At 51.3% G+C, this 20,280-nt stretch overlaps 1 protein-coding gene across 1 annotated transcript in view; it reads right to left on the bottom strand.

Annotated features, from left to right (window-relative positions):
- Positions 1-1,192: 1,192 nt before the first annotated feature.
- LOC112240382 (caM kinase-like vesicle-associated protein) overlaps positions 1,193-20,280 on the bottom strand; it is a 66,085-nt gene continuing 46,997 nt past the window's right edge. Inside the window, exons 5-12 of the mRNA XM_042316421.1 lie at positions 18,781-18,919; positions 18,382-18,502; positions 15,494-15,569; positions 14,899-15,035; positions 9,160-9,238; positions 8,957-9,044; positions 8,507-8,515; positions 1,193-1,378 (exon numbers count right to left, since the gene is read on the bottom strand). Of these exons, the coding sequence (XP_042172355.1) occupies positions 1,193-1,378; positions 8,507-8,515; positions 8,957-9,044; positions 9,160-9,238; positions 14,899-15,035; positions 15,494-15,569; positions 18,382-18,502; positions 18,781-18,919 (835 nt within the window). The remainder of the gene's footprint in view (positions 1,379-8,506; positions 8,516-8,956; positions 9,045-9,159; positions 9,239-14,898; positions 15,036-15,493; positions 15,570-18,381; positions 18,503-18,780; positions 18,920-20,280) is intronic.

The following is a 20,280-nucleotide window of genomic DNA, read 5'->3' as shown; positions in this document are numbered from 1 at the left end:
GTTTAGTTTGTTTCTGCATTGTTTTGGTGAGTTTCAATAATGAAACATGTGGAACTCTACGCACGCTGCGCCTTGGTCCGTTTATTCATTAAACGAACGTGACAGAAGATCCCACCACCCACGGACCAAGCAGGGTGCCCAGGAGGAGCAGGGATCCTGGGCCTGGGAGGAAAGCCAGGAGTGGAGGACATCCTGGACGTGGGACGAGATTATGGCAGGAGACAGAAGCCTGCCATGGAAGCAGGCGGAGGCAGCGAAGGAGCAGCAACGACGACACGGGGGTTCGCGGCCACGACGGAAGCCCGAGAGGCAGCCTTAAAAAATTATTTTTGTATTTTTGGGAGGGAGCACACGGGTTGGTCGGCGGAGCTGAGGGTTGAACCAGAGCCAATCTGGGAGAGGAAGGTGAACTTGGAGGGGAGTGAAGGGAGTGAATCAGAGACAGTCAGTGAGTTGATGGGGAAATTGGAGGAGTATTGTTTTGGTGTGTTGGTGCATGAGGCACGACATTCGCCCTAAGGAGCGTGTCCTCAGTTTAATGCCACCTGTGCCAGCTCTCCGCACTCGCTTTGAGGAGCTTGTTATCGTTCCGGTACAATGTGTGCCGGTTCTATGCACCGTGTCTCCAGTGCGCCTCCACAGCCCGCTACGTCCTGTGCCAGCTCCCCGCACTTGCCGTGCGAAGGTTGTCATCTGTCCAGGACACGTTGTTCCAGCTCTACACTCCAGACCTCCAGTGGGCCACCACAGCTCAGTACGTCCTGTGCCGGCTCCACGCTCCAGGCCTCCTGTGCTAGCTCCACGCACCCGGCCTCCAGTGCGTCTCCTCAGTCCGGTACGCCCTGTGCCAGCTCCACGCACCAGGCCTCCAGCAACGGTCTGCAGTCCAGAGCCTCCAGCGACGGTCTGCAGTCCAGAGCCTCCAGCGACGGTCTGCAGTCCAGAGCCTCCAGCGACGGTTCCCAGTCCGGAGCCTCCAGCGACGGTTCCCAGTCCGGAGCCTCCAGCGACGGTTCCCAGTCCGGAGCCTCCAGCGACAGTTCCCAGTCCGGAGCCTCCAGCGACAGTTCCCAGTCCGGAGCCTTCAGCGACAGTTCCCAGTCCGGAGCCTCCAGCGACAGTTCCCAGTCCGGAGCCTCCAGCGACAGTTCCCAGTCCGGAGCCTCCAGCTACAGTTCCCAGTCCGGAGCCTTCAGCGACGATCCACGGCCAGGTTCCTCCGGCGACGATCCATGGCCTGGTTCCTCCGGCGACAATCCACGGTCCGGTTCCTCCGGCGCTGTTCTATGAGCCGGAGCTTCCGGCTATGATTCACGGCCAGGTTCCTCCTCCGATGATCCACGATCCGGTTCCTCCGGGGACGATCCATGGTCCGGAGCTTCCGGTGACGATCCCCGCACCAGAGTCGCCACCGAAGCGGGCGGTTCCGCAAGCGGAGCGGGGTCTACGCCACCAAGGCTAGATGCCCACCCGGACCCTCCCCTATAGAGTCAGGTTTTGCGGCCGTAGTCTGTACCTTTGCCGGGGGGGTGTGTGTGTACTGTCACGCCCTGACCTTAGAGATCCTTTATTCTCTATTCTGGTTAGGTCGGGGTGTGACTAGGGTGGGCATACTAGTTTTGTTATTTCGATGTTGGCCTGGTATGGTTCCCAATCAGAGGCAGCTGTCTATCATTGTCTCTGATTGGGGATCATACTTAGGCATGTTTCTGCATTGTTTTGGTGAGGTTCAATAATTAAACATGTGGAACTCTACGCATGCCTTGGTCCGTTTATTCAACAAACAAACGTGACAGTATGCATGGGTCAATGAACCAGGAACTATTTCAGAAGAATGAGACTTAACCACAGTATGTATGGATCAATGAACCAGGAACTATTTCAGAAGAATGAGACTTAACCACAGTATGTATGGGTCAATGAACCAGGGACTACTTCAGAAGAATGAGACTTAACCACAGTATGTATGGGTCAATGAACCAGGAACTACTTCAGAAGAATGAGACTTAACCACAGTATGTATGGGTCAATGAACCAGGAACTACTTCAGAAGAATGAGACTTAACCACAGTATGTATGGGTCAATGAACCAGGAACTACTTCAGAGGATTGAGACTGAAGTACAGTATGTTTAAAAATTTAACATTTAAAATTGAACCTTTATTTAACTAGGCAAGTTAGTTTTAAGAAGAAATTCATATTTACTATGATGGCCTACACCAGCCAAACTCAGACGACGCTGGGCCAATTGTGCGCCGCCCTATATGATTCCCAATCATGGCCGGTTTTGATACAGCCTGGATTCGAACCATGGTGTCTATAGTGACACCTCTAATACCTCTAATACTGAAATGCAGTGCCTTAGACCTCTGAGCCACTCGGGAGCCAGCGTATGTATGGGTCAATGAACCAGGAACTACTTCAGAGGAATGAGATAGACAGGGCCGGGCTGGATAGTCAATCACTGCATCTCAAAAATCCATAGTGGCTTCCTTTCTTTTCCTTCATCTGCACTGATCCTAACAGAGCTGGACAGGGGAAAGCAGATGTCCTTCATAACATTTGACCATTTTGCTTTCACCTGACCCATGTATCCTAGGCCTAGATCAGTGCCGATGTAGGAAAGGAAAGGAAGGAAGGAAAGGAAGCAAGGAAATGAAGAACACTTGAGATGCACCCGAAGAAGAGGAGGAAATCGCAGATGGAACTCTTCTGGGATTGGCTGAGTGACAGTGGGCTGGATCGGAGTGGGAGGGGCTGAGGGAAGAGAGACTTTATCTCACCAATCAGACACGTTTCCTCTCTGTTTCTCTCTCACAGAAATACACTGATGGTGTTCATCTCCTTTGAGACTCCTAGTGGTGTCATCCCAAATGGAACCCTATTCCCTATATTGTGTACTACGTTTGACCAGGGCCCTATAGAACCCTATTCCCTATATAGACTGTAAACTCTCCTTCCAGACTCATATCAAACATCTCCAATCGAAAATCAAATCAAGAGTCGGCTTTCTATTCTGCAACAAAGCCTCCTTCACTCATGCCGCCAAACTTACCCTAGTAAAACTGACTATCCTACCGATCCTCGACTTCGGCGATGTCATCTACAAAATTGCTTCCAACACTCTACTCAGAAAACTGGATGCAGTTTATCACAGTGCCATCCGTTTTGTCACTAAAGCACCTTATACCACCCACCACTGCGACTTGTATGCTCTAGTCGGCTGGCCTTCGCTACATATTCGTCGCCAGACCCACTGGCTCCAGGTCATCTACAAGTCCATGCTAGGTAAAGCTCCGCCTTATCTCAGTTCACTGGTCACGATGGCAACACCCATCCGTAGCACGCGCTCCAGCAGGTGTATCTCACTGATCATCCCTAAAGCCAACACCTCATTTGGCCGCCTTTCGTTCCAGTTCTCTGCTGCCTGTGACTGGAACGAATTGCAAAAAATCGCTGAAGTTGGAGACTTTTATCTCCCTCTCCAACTTCAAACATCTGCTATCTGAGCAGCTAACTGATCGCTGCAGCTGTACATAGTCTATCGGTAAATAGCCCACCCAATTTTACCTACCTCATCCCCATACTGTTTTTATTTATTTACTTTTCTGCTCTTTTGCACACCAATATTTCTACCTGTACATGACCATCTGATCATTTATCACTCCAGTGTTAATCTGCTAAATTGTAATCATTCGCCTACCTCCTAATGCCTTTTGCACACAATGTATATAGACTCTCTTTTTTTTCTACTGTGTTATTGACTTGTTAATTGTTTACTCCATGTGTAACTCTGTGTTGTCTGTTCACACTGCTTTGCTTTATCTTGGCCAGGTCGCAGTTGTAAATGAGAACTTGTTCTCAACTAGCCTACCTGGTTAAATAAAGGTTAAATAAAAAAATAAAAAAACAAAATATATAGTGTACTACGTGTGACCAGGGCCCTATAGAACCCTATTCCCTATATTGTGTACTACGTTTGACCAGGGCCCTATAGAACCCTATTCCCTATATTGTGTACTACGTTTGACCAGGGCCCTATAGAACCCTATTCCCTATATTGTGTACTACGTTTGACCAGGGCCTTATAGAACCCTATTCCCTATATTGTGTACTACGTTTGACCAGGGCCCTATAGAACCCTATTCCCTATATTGTGTACTACGTTTGACCAGGGCCCTATAGAACACTATTCCCTATATTGTGTACTACGTTTGACCAGGGCCCTATAGAACCCTATTCCCTATATTGTGTACTACGTTTGACCAGGGCCCTATAGAACCCTATTCCCTATATTGTGTACTACGTTTGACCAGGGCCCTATAGAACCCTATTCCCTATATTGTGTACTATGTTTGACCAGGGCCCTATAGAACCCTATTCCCTATATTGTGTACTACGTTTGACCAGGGCCCTATGGACCAGGGGCGGGGGGGTGTTGTCAATTTTTCAATAATGATGGCTGATGTCTAATATTAAAGAAGTCTCAAGGTATTACTTGTCTGAGGTAGAGTACCTCATGATAAGCTGTAGACCACATTATCTACCAAGAGAGTTCTCATCTATATAGTCTATTTACCACCACAGACCGATGCTGGTACTAGGAACACACTCAACCACTTCTATAAGGCCATTAGCAAACAAGAAAGTGCTCATCCAGAAGCGGCGCTCCTAGTGGCCGGGGACTTTAATGCAGGCAAACTTACATGCGTTGTACCTCATTTCTACCATAATGTCACATGTGCAACCAGAGGAAAAAAAAATCAAGACCATCTATAGTCCACACGCAGACACGTATACAAAGCTCTCCCTCGCCCTCCATTTGGCAAATCTGACCATAATTCTATCCTCCTGATTCCTGCTTACAAGCAAAAACTAAAGCAGGAAGTACCAGTGACTCGCTCAATACGGAAGTGGTCAGATGACGCAGATGCTACGCTGCAAGACTGTTTTGTAGCACAGACTGGAATATGATCCAGGATTCATCCAATGGCATTGAGGAGTATACCGCCTCAGTCACTGGCTTCATCAATAAGTGCATCGACAACATCGTCCCCACAGTGACTGTACTTACATATCCCAACCAGAAGCCATGGATTACAGGCAACATCCGCACCGAGCTAAAGGCTAGGAGTGGGACACTAATCCGGACGCTTATAAGAAATCCCACTACGCCCTCAGAAGAACCATCAAAACAGGCAAAGCGTCAATACAGGACTAAGAATCCTACTACACCAGCTCTGATGCTCGTCAGATTTGCCAGGGCTTGAAAACTATTACAGACTAAAAAGGGAAACCCAGCCGTGAAATTCCCAATGACGTGAGCCTACCAGACGAGCTAAATGATTTTATTGCTTGCTTCGAGGCAATCAACACTGAAGCATGCATGAGAGCACCAACCGTTCCGGACAACTGTGTGATCACGCTCTCAGTAGCCGATGTGAGCAAGACCTTTAAACAGGTTAACATTCACAAAGCCGCAGGGCCAGACGGATTACCAAGATGTATACTCAAAGCATGCACGGACCAACTGGCAAGTGTCTTCACTGACATTTTCAACCTCTCCCTGACTGAGTCTGTAATACCAACATGTTTCCAACAGACCACCATAGTCCCTGTGCCCAAGAAAGCGAATGTAACCTGCCTAAATGATTACCACCCCGTAGCACTCACTTCGTTAGCCATGAAGCGCTTTGAAAGGCTGGTCATGGCTCACATTAGCACCATCATCCCAGACACGCTAGACCCACTAGACCCACTCCAATTCACATACCGCCCCAACAGATCTACAGATGATGATCTCTATTGCACTCCACACAGCCCTTTCCCACCTGGACAGAAGGAACACCTATGTGAGAATGCTGTTCATTGACTACAGCTCAGCGTTCAACACCATAGTGCCCTCAAAGCTCTACACGAAGCTAATGACCCTGGGACTAAACACCTCCCTCTGCAACTGGATCCAGGACCTGACGGGCCGCCCCCAGGTGGTGAGGGTAGGCAACAACACATCTGTTATGCTGATCCTCAACACTGGGGCCCCCCAGGGCTCAGTCCCCTCCTGTACTCTCTGCTCACCCACGAATGTGTAGCCAAACACAACTCCAACACCATCATTAAGTTTGCTAAAGATAGAACAGTGGTAGGCCCTGATCACCGACAACGATGAGACAGCCTATAGGGAGGAGGTCAGAGAACTGGCAGTGTGGTGCCAGAATAAAAACCTATGTGAGCAAGACAAAGGAGCTGATCGTGGACTACAGGAAAAGGAGGGCCGAACTGGCCCCCATTAACATCGACGGGGCTGTAGTGGAGCGGGTCGAGAGTTTCAAGTTCCTTGGTGTCGACATCACCAATGAACTATCATAGTCCAAACACACCAAGACAGTTGTGAAGAGGACATGACAAAACCTTTTCATCCCTCAGGAAACGGAAAAGATTTGTGATGGGATCCTCAAAAATGTATACAACTACACCATCGAGAGCATCCTGAACCAGTTGAACGGTTACATCACCACCTGGTATGGCAACTGCTCGGCATCCGACCGTAAGACGCTACAGAGGGTAGTGCGCACGGCAAGCGGTACTGGAGCACCAAGTCCAGGTCCAAAAGGCTACTTAAGAAGTTAAAAGCTTCTACCCCCCAAGCCATAAGACTGCTGAACAATTAATCAAATGGCCACCCAGACTATTTACATTGACCCCCCTCCTCCATTGTATTTATACTGCTCCTACTCACTGTTTATTATCTATGCATAGTTACTACACCCCCACCTTGATGTACAAAATACCTCGACCCACCCTGCACACGGACCCCCTGTATATAGCCTCCACATTGACTCTGTACCGGTACCCCCTGTATATAGCCTCCACATTGACTCTGTACCGGTACCCCCTGTATATAGCCTCCACATTGACCCTGTACCGTAATACCCTGTATATAGCCTCCACATTGACTCTGTACTGGTACCCCCTGTATATAGCCTCCACATTGACTCTGTACCGGTACCCCCTGTATATAGCCTCCACATTGACTCTGTACCGGTACCCCCTGTATATAGCCTCCACATTGACTCTGTACCGTAATACCCTGTATATAGCCTCCACATGGACTCTGTACCGTAACACCCTGTATATAGTCTCCACATTGACTCTGTACCGTAATACCCTGTATATAGCCTCCACATTGACTCTGTACCGGTACCCACTGTATATAGCCTCCACATTGACTCTGTACCGGTACCCCCTGTATATAGTCTCCACATTGACTCTGTACCGGTACCCCCTGTATATAGCCTCCACATTGACTCTGTACCGGTACCCCGTAAGTAAGCATTTCACTGTGAGGTCTACTACACCTGTTGTATTCAGCATTTCACTGTGAGGTCTACTACACCTGTTGTATTCAGCATTTCACTGTAAGGTCTACTACACCTGTTGTATTCAGCATTTCACTGTAAGGTCTACTACACCTGTTGTATTCAGCATTTCACTGTAAGGTCTAAACTTGTTGTATTCAGCATTTCACAGTAAGGTCTACACTTGTTGTATTCAGCATTTCACTGTAAGGTCTACTACACCTGTTGTATTCAGCATTTCACTGTAAGGTCTAAACTTGTTGTATTCAGCATTTCACAGTGAGGTCTACTACACCTGTTGTATTCAGCATTTCACTGTAAGGTCTAAACTTGTTGTATTCAGCATTTCACTGTGAGGTCTACTACACCTGTTGTATTCAGCATTTCACAGTGAGGTCTACTACACCTGTTGTATTCAGCATTTCACTGTGAGGTCTACTACACCTGTTGTATTCAGCATTTCACTGTGAGGTCTACTACACCTGTTGTATTCAGCATTTCACTGTGAGGTCTACTACACCTGTTGTATTCAGCATTTCACTGTGAGGTCTACTACACCTGTTGTATTCAGCATTTCACTGTCAGGTCTACTACACCTGTTGTATTCAGCATTTCACTGTAAGGTCTACTACTGTTGTATTCAGCATTTCACTGTAAGGTCAACACCTGTTGTATTCGGAGCGCGTGACTAATAAAGTTTGATTTGAATCGGGTGCTCTTCGGAACGCTCTTATAGAACCTATTTCTTCAGGTCAAAAAATCTGAACAGTTATTAACTGGCCATGAGAAATGAGTGAACAAGAGAGCAAACGATTTCTGTTTGTGAGAGTCTTACTGTTCCCTTCTCTCTCCCTCTCTTCCTCCCTCCCTTTCTCTCGCTCTCTCTCTCTCTCCTGCTCTCTCTCTCTCTTTCTCTCTCTCTCTGTCTGTCTCTGTCTCTCTCTCTCCCTCCCTTTCTCCCTTTCTCTCTCTCCTGCTCTCTCTCTCTCTCTTTCTCTCTTTCTCTCCCGCTCTCTCTCTCTCTCTCTCTCTCTCTCTCCCTTTCTCCCTTTCTCTCTCTCCCGCTCTCTCACTCTCTCTCTCTCTCTCTCTCTCTCTCTCTCTCTCTCGCCCTCTCTCCCTCTCCAGACTCATAGTGAGCACAGTACCTTCAGCTCCTGGGAACCACATGCAGGGGAGAGAAGAGGGTTAGGGAGGTTAATCACGCTGATACTGCATCATCATCATCATCCTCCTCCTGGATATACTGCATCACCATCATTATTAGAAACAACCAGAGGAGGCTGGTGGGCTGAGATATCGGTGGACGGGATCAAACACATGTTCATTCCATTACAGCCATTACAATGAGCCATTTCCTCCTGTACAGGTAGTTCCACCCACCAGCCTCCTCTGGAAGCAACAACTAAATCGTCATCGTCATAATCATGATAATTGTCATCATCACCATTATCTCCACAATCATCATTTTAATCCAGGCAAGTTAACAAAGTTATGGGAACGTAAGTGGTTTATAGAACACAGGGTTTAGCTATCAATCCAGGCAAGTCATTTTTGAGTTAAAAAAAAACATGTACGAGTGGGAGGAGGATTCTTACCCTCCATTTGGCCTTTGCAAAGTTCTTCTCAAACTGGGCACACACTCCCTCCTTCAGGTTCTTCTCCGAGGCCCCGTTACCAGCAATCCTGACAGACAGAAACATAAGCAAAATGAATGACAGAGATTCAATTAGTTTGTTGTGTGCGCGTGTGTGTGTTTGTATGTGTGTGTGTGTGTGTGTGTGTGTGTGTGTGTGCTCACCACTCGTGTAAGAGAGCATCTGCAGCTGTGATTCTCAGCATCTGGTCCACCTCCATCAGCCTACACACTAACTCCTTAGCTGAGAGGGGGCAGAGACCAGGAGAGAAGGGAGAGAAGAAGAGGGAGGGAGGAGAGGAGATGGGAAGGGGAGAGGGAGATAGAAGAGAGAGGGAGAGATGGAGAGGGAGAGAGAAGAGAGTGGTAGAGATGGAGGGAGAGAGAAGAGGGGGAGAGAGAGAAGAGAGACGGAGAGAGATGGAGAGACGAGAGGGGGAGAGAGAGAAGGGGGGAGAGACAAGAGATGAAGAGAAATGGAGAGAGAAGAGAGCGGGAGTGAAAGAGAGAGAGAGAGAAGAGGTGGGAAGAGAGAGAAGGGGGAAGAGAAGATAGGGGAAGAGAAAGATGGAAGATGGAAGAACAAGGGAGAGAGAAGAGAGGGGGAGAGAGAAGAGAAGGAGAGGGGGAGAGAGAAGAGAGACAGAAGAGAGGGGGAGAGAAAAGAGAGAGAGGGAGGGGGAAAGATGAGGGGAGAGACAAGAGATGAAGAGAGATGGAGAGAGAGAGAGAAGAGAGAGAGAGAGAAGAGAGAAGAGAGAGAGAAAGAAGAGAGAGGGGAGAGAAGAGAGGGGGAGAGAAGAGAAAAGGAGAGAAGAGAGGGAGAGAGAAGAGAGAGGAAGAGAGATGCAAAGACAGTATGTTAATGTGTACCTGCAGGAGAGCATTACCCCCCTCTAGTGGCTGGCTGTCTCTAGTGGCATGCTGTCTCTAGTGGCTGGCCATCTCTAGAGGCTGTCTCTAGTGGCTGTCTATAGTGGCCGGCTGTCTTTAGTGGCCGGCTGTCTCTAGTGGCCAACTGTATCTAGTGGCCGGCTGTCTCTAGTGGCCGGCTGTCTCTAGTGGCCGGCTGTCTCTAGTGGCCGGCAGTCTCTAGTGGCCGGCAGTCTCTAGTGTCCGGCTGTCTCTAGTGGCCGGCTGTCTCTAGTGGCCGGCTGTCTCTAGTGGCCGGCTGTCTCTAGTGGCCGGCTGTTTCTAGTGGCTGTCTCTACTGGCCGGCTGTCTCTAGTGGCTGGCTGTCTCTAGTGGCTGGCTGTCTCTAGTGGCTGGCTGTCTCTAGTGGCCGTCACTAGTGGTATGCTGTCTCTAGTGGCATGCTGTCTCTAGTGGCATGCTGTCTCTAGTGGCATGCGGTCTCTAGTGGCATGCTGTCTCTAGTGGTATGCTGTCTCTAGTGGCCATCTCTAGTGGCATGCTGTCTCTAGTGGCATGCTGTCTCTAGTGGCATGCTGTCTCTAGTGGCTGTCTCTAGTGGCCGGCTGTCTCTAGTGGCTTTCTCTAGTGGCTGTCTCTAGCGGTCTGCTGTCTCTAGTGGTATGCTGTCTCTAGTGGCTGTCTCTAGTGGTATGCTGTCTCTAGTGGCTGTCTCTAATGGCCGTCTCTAGTGGCCTGCTGTCTATAGTGGCTGTCTCTAGTGGCATGCTGTCTCTAGTGGCATGCTGTCTCTAGTGGCTGTCTCTAGTGGCCGGCTGTCTCTAGTGGCTGTCTCTAGTGGCTGTCTCTAGCGGTATGCTGTCTCTAGTGGTATGCTGTCTCTAGTGGTATGCTGTCTCTAGTGGTATGCTATCTCTAGTGGTATGCTGCCTCTAGTGGTATGCTGCCTCTAGTGGTATGCTGCCTCTAGTGGTATGCTGTCTCTAGTGGTATGCTGCCTCTAGTGGCATGCTGTCTCTAGTGGCATGCTGTCTCTAGTGGCCGGCTGTCTCTAGTGGCCGGCTGTCTCTAGTGGCTGTCTCTAGCGGTATGCTGTCTCTAGTGGTATGCTGTCTCTAGTGGTATGCTGTTTCTAGTGGCTGTCTCTAGTGGTATGCTGCCTCTAGTGGTATGCTGTCTCTAGTGGCTGTTTCTAGTGGCTGTCTCGTGGCATACTGTCTCTAGTGGCATGCTGTCTCTAGTGGATGTCCCTATTGGCATGCTGTCTCTAGTGGCTGTTTCTAGTGGCTGTCTCTAGTGGTATGCTGTCTCTAGTGGCATGCTGTCTCTCGTGGCATGCTGTCTCTCGTGGCATGCTGTCTCTAGTGGCTGTCTCTAGTGGAATGCTGTCTCTAGTGGCCATCTCCAGTGGCATGCTGTCTATAGTGGCATGCTGTCTCTAGTGGCATGCTGTCTCTAGTGGCAGACGGTCTCTAGTGGCCGGCTGTCTTTAGTGGTATGCTGTCTCTAGTGGTATGCTGTCTCTAGTGGCCGTCTCTAGTGGCATGCTGTCTCTAGTGGCTGTCTCTAGTGGCATGCTGTCTCTAGTGGTATGCTGTCTCTAGTGGCCATCTCTAGTGGCATGCTGTCTCTAGTGGCATGCTGTCTCTAGTGGCATGCTGTCTCTAGTGGCTGTCTCTAGTGGCATGCGGTCTCTAGTGGTATGCTGTCTCTAGTGGCTTGCTGTCTCTAGTGGTATGCTGTCTCTAGTGGCTATCTCTAGTGGTATGCTGTCTCTAGTGGTATGCTGCCTCTAGTGGTATGCTGTCTCTAGTGGCATGCTGTCTCTAGTGGCATGCTGTCTCTAGTGGCCGGCTGTCTCTAGTGGCCGGCTGTCTCTAGTGGCCATCTCTAGTGGCATGCTGTCTCTAGTGGCTGTCTCTAGTGGCATGCTGTCTCTAGTGGCTGTCTCTAGTGGCATGCTGTCTCTAGTGGCAGATGGTCTCTAGTGGCCGGCTGTCTCTAGTGGTATGCTGTCTCTAGTGGCATGCTGTCTCTAGTGGCCATCTCCAGTGGCATGCTGTCTCTAGTGGCATGCTGTCTCTAGTGGCATGCTGTCTCTAGTGGCAGACGGTCTCTAGCGGTCTGCTGTCTCTAGTGGTATGCTGTCTCTAGTGGTATGCTGTCTCTAGTGGCTGTCTCTAGTGGTATGCTGTCTCTAGTGGTATGCTGTCTCTAGTGGCTGTCTCTAATGCCCGTCTCTAGTGGCCTGCTGTCTATAGTGGCTGTCTCTAGTGGCATGCTGTCTCTAGTGGCATGCTGTCTCTAGTGGCTGTCTCTAGTGGCCGGCTGTCTCTAGTGGCTGTCTCTAGTGGCTGTCTCTAGTGGTATGCTGTCTCTAGTGGTATGCTGTCTCTAGTGGCTATCTCTAGTGGTATGCTGTCTCTAGTGGTATGCTGCCTCTAGTGGTATGCTGTCTCTAGTGGTATGCTGCCTCTAGTGGCATGCTGTCTCTAGTGGCATGCTGTCTCTAGTGGCCGGCTGTCTCTAGTGGCCGGCTGTCTCTAGTGGCTGTCTCTAGCGGTATGCTGTCTCTAGTGGTATGCTGTCTCTAGTGGTATGCTGTTTCTAGTGGCTGTCTCTAGTGGTATGCTGCCTCTAGTGGTATGCTGTCTCTAGTGGTATGCTGTCTCTAGTGGCCGGCTGTCTCTAGTGTCTGTCTCTAGCGGTATGCTGTCTCTAGTGGTATGCTGTCTCTAGTGGTATGCTGTTTCTAGTGGCTGTCTCTAGTGGTATGCTGCCTCTAGTGGTATGCTGTCTCTAGTGGTATGCTGTCTCTAGTGGCTGTTTCTAGTGGCTGTCTCTAGTGGCATGCTGTCTCTAGTGGCATGCTGTCTCTAGTGGATGTCCCTATTGGCATGCTGTCTCTAGTGGCTGTTTCTAGTGGCTGTCTCTAGTGGCATGCTGTCTCTAGTGGCATGCTGTCTCTAGTGGCATGCTGTCTCTAGTGGCTGTCTCTAGTGGCATGCTGTCTCTAGTGGCCGGCTGTCTCTAGTGGCATGCTGTCTCTAGTGGCAGGCGGTCTCTAGTGGCATGCTGTCTCTAGTGGCCGACTGTCTCTAGTGGCATGCTGTCTCTAGTGGCATGCTGTCTCTAGTGGATGTCCCTATTGGCATGCTGTCTCTAGTGGCTGTCTCTAGTGGCATGCTGTCTCTAGTGGCATGCTGTCTCTAGTGGCATGCTGTCTCTAGTGGCATGCTGTCTCTAGTGGCTGTCTCTAGTGGCATGCTGTCTCTAGTGGCTGTCTCTAGTGGCATGCTGTCTCTAGTGGCCGGCTGTCTCTAGTGGCATGCTGTCTCTAGTGGCAGGCGGTCTCTAGTGGCATGCTGTCTCTAGTGGCCGACTGTCTCTAGTGGCATGCTGTCTCTAGTGGCCGGCTGTCTCTAGTGGCCGGCTGTCTCTAGTGTCTGTCTCTAGCGGTATGCTGTCTCTAGTGGTATGCTGTCTCTAGTGGTATGCTGTTTCTAGTGGCTGTCTCTAGTGGTATGCTGCCTCTAGTGGTATGCTGTCTCTAGTGGTATGCTGTCTCTAGTGGCTGTTTCTAGTGGCTGTCTCTAGTGGCATGCTGTCTCTAGTGGCATGCTGTCTCTAGTGGATGTCCCTATTGGCATGCTGTCTCTAGTGGCTGTTTCTAGTGGCTGTCTCTAGTGGCATGCTGTCTCTAGTGGCATGCTGTCTCTAGTGGCATGCTGTCTCTAGTGGCTGTCTCTAGTGGCATGCTGTCTCTAGTGGCCGGCTGTCTCTAGTGGCATGCTGTCTCTAGTGGCAGGCGGTCTCTAGTGGCATGCTGTCTCTAGTGGCCGACTGTCTCTAGTGGCATGCTGTCTCTAGTGGCATGGTATCTCTAGTGGCCGGCTGTCTATAGTGGCCGGCTGTCTCTAGTGGCAAGCGGTCTCTAGTGGCCGGCTGTCTCTAGTGGCAAACGGTCTCTAGTGGCTGGCTGTCTCTAGTGGCATGCTGTCTCTAGTGGCCATCTCTAGTGGCATGCTGTCTCTAGTGGCTGGCTATCTCTAGTGGCATGCTGTCTCTAGTGGCAAACGGTCTCTAGTGGAATGCTGTCTCTACTGGCATGGTATCTCTAGTGGCCGGCTGTCTATAGTGGCTGGCTGTCTCTAGTGGCATGCTGTCTCTAGTGGCCATCTTTAGTGGCATGCTGTCTCTAGTGGCATGCTGTCTCTAGTGGCCATCTCTAGTGGCATGCTGTCTCTAGTGGCCGGCTGTCTCTAGTGGCATGCTGTCTCTAGTGGCAAACGGTCTCTAGTGGCAGGCTGTCTCTAGTGGCAGGCTGTCTCTAGTGGCAGGCTGTCTCTAGTGGCAGGTTGTCTCTAGTGGCCGGCTATCTCTAGTGGCTGGCTGTCTCTTGTGGCATGCTGTCTCTAGTGGCAGGCTGTCTCTAGTGGCAGGCTGTCTCTAGTGGCAGGCTGTCTCTAGTGGCCATCTCTAGTGGCATGCTGTCTCTAGTGGCAAACGGTCTCTAGTGGCATGCTGTCTCTACTGGCATGGTATCTCTAGTGGCCGGCTGTCTATAGTGGCCGGCTGTCTCTAGTGGCAAACGGTCTCTAGTGGCTGGCTGTCTCTAGTGGCATGCTGTCTCTAGTGGCCATCTCTAGTGGCATGCTGTCTCTAGTGGCCGGCTATCTCTAGTGGCATGCTGTCTCTAGTGGCCATCTCTAGTGGCATGCTGTCTATAGTGGCCGGCTGTCTCTAGTGGCAAACGGTCTCTAGTGGCAGGCTGTCTCTAGTGGCAGGCTGTCTCTAGTGGCAGGCTGTCTCTAGTGGCAGGCTGTCTCTAGTGGCAGGCTGTCTCTAGTGGCAGGCTGTCTCTAGTGGCAGGCTGTCTCTAGTGGCAGGCTGTCTCTAGTGGCTGGCTGTCTCTAGTGGCTGGCCGTCTCTAGGTACATACCACAGTCAGTCATAGGTACTTTGATGTTGTGTTGTCGTTGTGTTGTCATTGTATTGTCGTTGTGTTGTTGTTGTGTTGTCGTTGTGTACCTGGAACAGAGATGTCGTCCCAGTAAGGAGCGTCAAACTCAAACTCCCCAGCTATGATACGACAGAAGATGATTCGGTTGTGAAGGTCTGTGTTCTCTTCTTCTGTCTCGTCGTAGAACGGAGGATTCCCCGACAGACTAAAAAAAAGAGACTCTTTCATCCAAAGAGACTTACAGAGAGAAAGCTTGTAGTTTAATGTCCGCAGAACCAGATCTCAACCCCTAGAGGTCATCGACGTTTGCCGATTTAGTAATACAGCAATACATTTTATTGTATTCAAACCAGCTGCCGCGACAGATGTTATTGATGAGATATTTAGATATGTAGGAACTGCTGGCAAGGCATGAATTAACAGTATGTACGCTAACAGTATGTACATGCTATAACCCCTCTATGAACACTAACAGTATGTACATGCTATAACCCCTCTATGAACACTAACAGTATGTACATGCTATAACCCCTCTATGAACACTAACAGTATGTACATGCTATAACCCCTCTATGAACACTCTCAGTATGTACATACTATAACTCCTAAATGAACACTCACAGTGTGAAGACTACATGTTATAACTCCTCTATGAACACTCACAGTATGTACATGATGACCCCTACTGCCCAACAGTCCACTGGTCGACCATACCGATGTCTGGCCACAACCTCAGGAGCTGAGAGAGAGAGAGAGAGAGAGAGAGAGAGAGAGAGAGAGACAGAGAGACAGAGAGACAGAGAGATAGAGAGAGAGAGAAAGTTAAGGGGTGATCGAGAGGGCAGGGGGAACGGAGAGAGAGGGCAGGGGGAACGGAGAGGCGACAACAAACTGGCTTCATTAATCATCAGATTAATCAGTCTGTATCTTCCTTCAGCATTCTCCTCTTTCAATCCCTTCATCTCTCATTCTCTCCCTCTTCTCATTACCTCTCTGTCTCCTCTCCCTGTCCCCTCTCCTCTCTTTCTCCATCCCCTCATCTCTCATTGCTCTGCCGTGCCTCACCCTCTCCTCCGTCTTTCCTATCTTTTATTTCACCAATACCTTAATGCAGTTAATTTATTTCCCTCCCTCCCTCCCTCCCTCCCTCCCTCCCTCCCTCCCTCCCTCCCTCCCTCCCTCCCTCCCTCCCTCCCTCCCTCCCTCCCTCCCTCCCTCCTTATTTATCTATTTCATTTTGATGTAATTACTCTCTGGTGTGAATGACTGAGCTGCCCTTTACTGTAAATAAAGGACTGGAGGAGGAGATGGAGGAGGAAGAGAGAGATGAGGAGGAGAGGAGGAATAGAGCAGAGAGAGGGGAGAGCAGAGAGGTGGAGAGCAGAGAGGGGTGGAGAGCAGAGAGGTGGAGAGCAGAGAGGGGGAGAGCAGAGAGGGGAGGAGAGCAGAGAGGGGGAGAGCAGAGAGGGGTGGAGAGCAGAGAGGAGTGGAGAGCAGAGGAGTGGAGAGCAGAGAGGTGGAGAGCAGAGAGGGGGAGAGCAGAGAGGGGAGAGCAGAGAGGGGTGGAGAGCAGAGAGGGGGAGAGCAGAGAGGGGTGGAGAGCAGAGAGGGGAGGAGAGCAGAGAGGTGGAGAGCAGAGAGGGGGGAGAGCAGAGAGGTGGAGAGCAGAGAGGGGTGGAGAGCAGAGACGGGAGGAGAGCAGAGAGGTGGAGAGCAGAGAGGGGAGAGGAGAGAGGGGGAGAGCAGAGAGCAGAGAGGGGAGAGCAGAGAGGGGGAGAGCAGAGAGGAGTGGAGAGCAGAGAGGTGGAGAGCAGAGAGGTGGAGAGCAGAGAGGGGGAGAGCAGAGAGGGGTGGAGAGCAGAGAGGGGGAGAGCAGAGAGGTGGAGAGCAGAGAGGGGGAGAGCAGAGAGGTGGAGAGCAGAGAGGGGTGGAGAGCAGAGAGGGGAGGAGAGCAGAGAGGGGGAGAGGAGAGAGGGGGGAGAGCAGAGAGCAGAGAGGGGGAGAGCAGAGAGGTGGAGAGCGGAGAGAGGTGGCGAGCAGAGAGGGGGAGAGGAGAGAGGGGGAGAGCAGAGAGCAGAGAGGGGGAGAGCAGAGAGGGGGAGAGCAGAGAGGGGGAGAGCAGAGAGCAGAGAGGTGGAGAGCAGGGAGGTGGAGAGCAGAGAGGGGGAGAGCAGAGAGGTGGAGAGCAGAGAGCGGAGAAGGGGAGAGCAGAGAGGGGGAGAGCAGAGAGGTGGAGAGCAGAGAGGTGGAGAGCAGAGAGGGGGAGAGCAGAGAGGGGGAGAGCAGAGAGGTGGAGAGCAGAGAGGGGGAGAGCAGAGAGCAGAGAAGGGGAGAGCGGAGAGGGGGAGAGCAGAGAGGGGTGGAGAGCAGAGAGAGGTGGAGAGCAGAGAGAGGGGAGAGCAGAGAGAGGGGGAGTGCAGAGAGGGGGAGAGAGCAGAGAGAGGGGGAGAGCAGAGAGGTGGAGAGCAGAGAGAGGTGGAGAGCAGAGAGAGGGGGAGAGCAGAGAGGGGGAGAGCAGAGAGAGGGAGAGAGCAGAGAGAGGGGGAGAGCAGAGAGAGGTGGAGAGCAGAGAGAGGGGGAGAGCAGAGAGAGGGAGAGAGCAGAGAGAGGGGGAGAGCAGAGAGGTGGAGAGCAGAGAGAGGTGGAGAGCAGAGAGAGGTGGAGAGCAGAGAGAGGGGGAGAGCAGAGAGAGGGAGAGAGCAGAGAGAGGGGGAGAGCAGAGAGGTGGAGAGCAGAGAGAGGTGGAGAGCAGAGAGAGGTGGAGAGCAGAGAGAGGGGGAGAGCAGAGAGGTGGAGAGCAGAGAGGGGGAGAGCAGAGAGGGGGAGAGCAGAGAGGGGTGGAGAGCAGAGAGAGGTGGAGTGCAGAGAGGGGAGAGCAGAGAGAGGGGTGGAGAGCATAGAGCAGAGAAGGGGAGAGCGGAGAGGGGGAGAGCAGAGAGGGGTGGAGAGCAGAGAGAGGTGGAGAGCAGAGAGAGGGAGAGAGCAGAGAGGGGGAGAGCAGAGAGGGGGAGAGCAGAGAGCAGAGAAGGGGAGAGCGGAGAGGGGGAGAGCAGAGAGGGGTGGAGAGCAGAGAGGGGGAGAGCAGAGAGGGGAGAGCAGAGAGGGGGAGAGCAGAGAGGGGGAGAGCAGAGAGCAGAGAAGGGGAGAGCGGAGAGGGGGAGAGCAGAGAGGGGTGGAGAGCAGAGAGAGGGAGAGAGCAGAGAGGGGAGAGCAGAGAGGGGGAGAGAGCAGAGAGGGGGAGAGCAGAGAGGGGGAGAGCAGAGAGGGGGAGAGCAGAGAGGGGGAGAGAGCAGAGAGGGGGAGAGCAGAGAGGGGGAGAGCAGAGAGGGGGAGAGCAGAGAGGGGAGAGCAGAGAGGTGGAGAGCAGAGAGGGGGAGAGCAGAGAGGGGGAGAGCAGAGAGGGGGAGAGAGCAGAGAGGGGGAGAGCAGAGAGGGGGAGAGCAGAGAGGTAGAGAGCAGAGAGGGGGAGAGCAGAGAGAGGGGGAGAGCAGAGAGGGGGAGAGCAGAGAGAGGTGGAGAGCAGAGAGGTGGAGAGCAGAGAGGTACTCTACCCAGGTACTCCGGTGTTCCACAGGGTTCTGTGATGGAACCGTTCTCAAACTTGGACAGGTAGAAATCTCGCAGAACCACTTTGTTGTGATTATTCTCTGTGTAGTACATCAGGTTCTCCAACTGTAGAACCACAAAACACACCACACACACTCAGAAACCTGAAATACACACTCAGAAACCTGAAACACACACACACACACACTCACTCATAAACCTGAAGCACACTCATTCATAAACATGAAGCACACACACACACACACACTCAGAAACCTGAAGCACACACACACACTCAGAAACCTGAAGCACACACACACACACACACACACACACACACACACACACACACACACACACACACACACACACACACACACACACACACACACACACACACTTACCTTGAGGTTCCTGTGTACGATGTTGAGTGAGTGTAGATAGGATACAGCCTCTAGAACCTGTTTGATCACGTTGGAAGCATCTCTCTCTGTGTAATTCCCCTGGTCCAGAATCCAGTCAAACACATCACCACCTGTAGCCCTGCAACACACACACACACGCACACACACACGCACACACACACACACACACACATACACACACACACACACACACACGGTTATTAAAGTCAATAAGGCCTGTGAGTCCAACGAATCGTCTCTCTTACCCCTGGTCTCTCTCATTGTTACCCCTGGTCTCTCTCATCATTACCCCTGGTCCAACGGCTTCCTGGTCTCTCTCATCATTACCCCTGGTCTCTCTCATCATTACCCCTGGTCTCTCTCATCATTAACCCTGGTCTCTCTCATCATTACCCCTGGTCTCTCTCATCATTACCCCTGGTCTCTCTCATCATTACCCCTGGTCCAACGACTCCCTGGTCTCTCTCTCATTCCCCTGGTCCAACGACTCCCTGGTCTCTCTCTCATTACCCCTGGTCTCTCTCATCATTACCCCTGGTCTCTCTCAATATTACCCCTGGAAGAACAGCTCCCTGGTCTCTCTCATCATTACCCCTGGTCTCTAACATCATTAATCCTGGTCTGTCTCATCATTACCCCTGGTATCTAACATCATTACCCTGGTCTCTCTCATCATTGCCCTTGGAACAACAGCTCCCTGGTCTCTCTCATCATTACCCATGGAACAACGGCTCCCTGGTTTCTCGCATCATTACCCCTGGAACAATGGCTCCCTGGTCTCTCTCATCATTACCCCTGGTCTCTGTCATCATTACCCCTGGAACAACGGCTCCCTGGTCTCTCTCATCATTACCCCTGGTTTCTCTCATCATTACCCCTGGAACAACGGCTCCCTGGTGTCTCTCATCATTACCCCTGGTCTGTCTCATCATTAACCCTGGTCCAACGGCTCCCTGGTCTCTCTCATCATTACCCATGTTCTCTCTCATCATTACCCCTGGTCTCTCTCTCATTACCCCCGGTCTCTCTCATCATTACCCCTGGTCTCTCTCATCATTACCTCTGGTCTCTCTCTCATCATTACCCCTGGTCTCTCTCTCATCATTAACCCTGGTCCAAAGGCTCCCTGGTCTCTCTCGTCATTACCCCTGGTCTCTCTCTCATCATTACCCATGGTCTCTCTCATCATAACCCCTGGTCTCTCTCTCATTACCCCTGGTCTCTCTCATCATTACCCCTGGTGCAACGGCTCCCTGGTCTCTCTCATCATTACCCCTGGTCTCTCTCATCATTAACCCTGGTCTCTCTCATCATTACCCCTGGTCTCTCTCATCATTACCCCTGGTCCAACGGCTCCCTGGTCTCTCTCATCATTACCCCTGGTCTCTCTCATCATTACCCCTGGTCCAACTACTCCCTGGTCTCTCTCTCATTACCCTGGTCCAACGACTCCCTGGTCTCTCTCTCATTACCCCTGGT

Source organism: Oncorhynchus tshawytscha, unplaced genomic scaffold, assembly GCF_018296145.1.
Source record: "Oncorhynchus tshawytscha isolate Ot180627B unplaced genomic scaffold, Otsh_v2.0 Un_contig_1394_pilon_pilon, whole genome shotgun sequence".
Classification (NCBI taxonomy): Eukaryota; Metazoa; Chordata; class Actinopteri; order Salmoniformes; family Salmonidae; genus Oncorhynchus; species Oncorhynchus tshawytscha.
The sequence above is the reverse complement of the archived record's forward strand: the minus strand, read 5'-3'. Positions and strand labels throughout refer to the sequence as shown.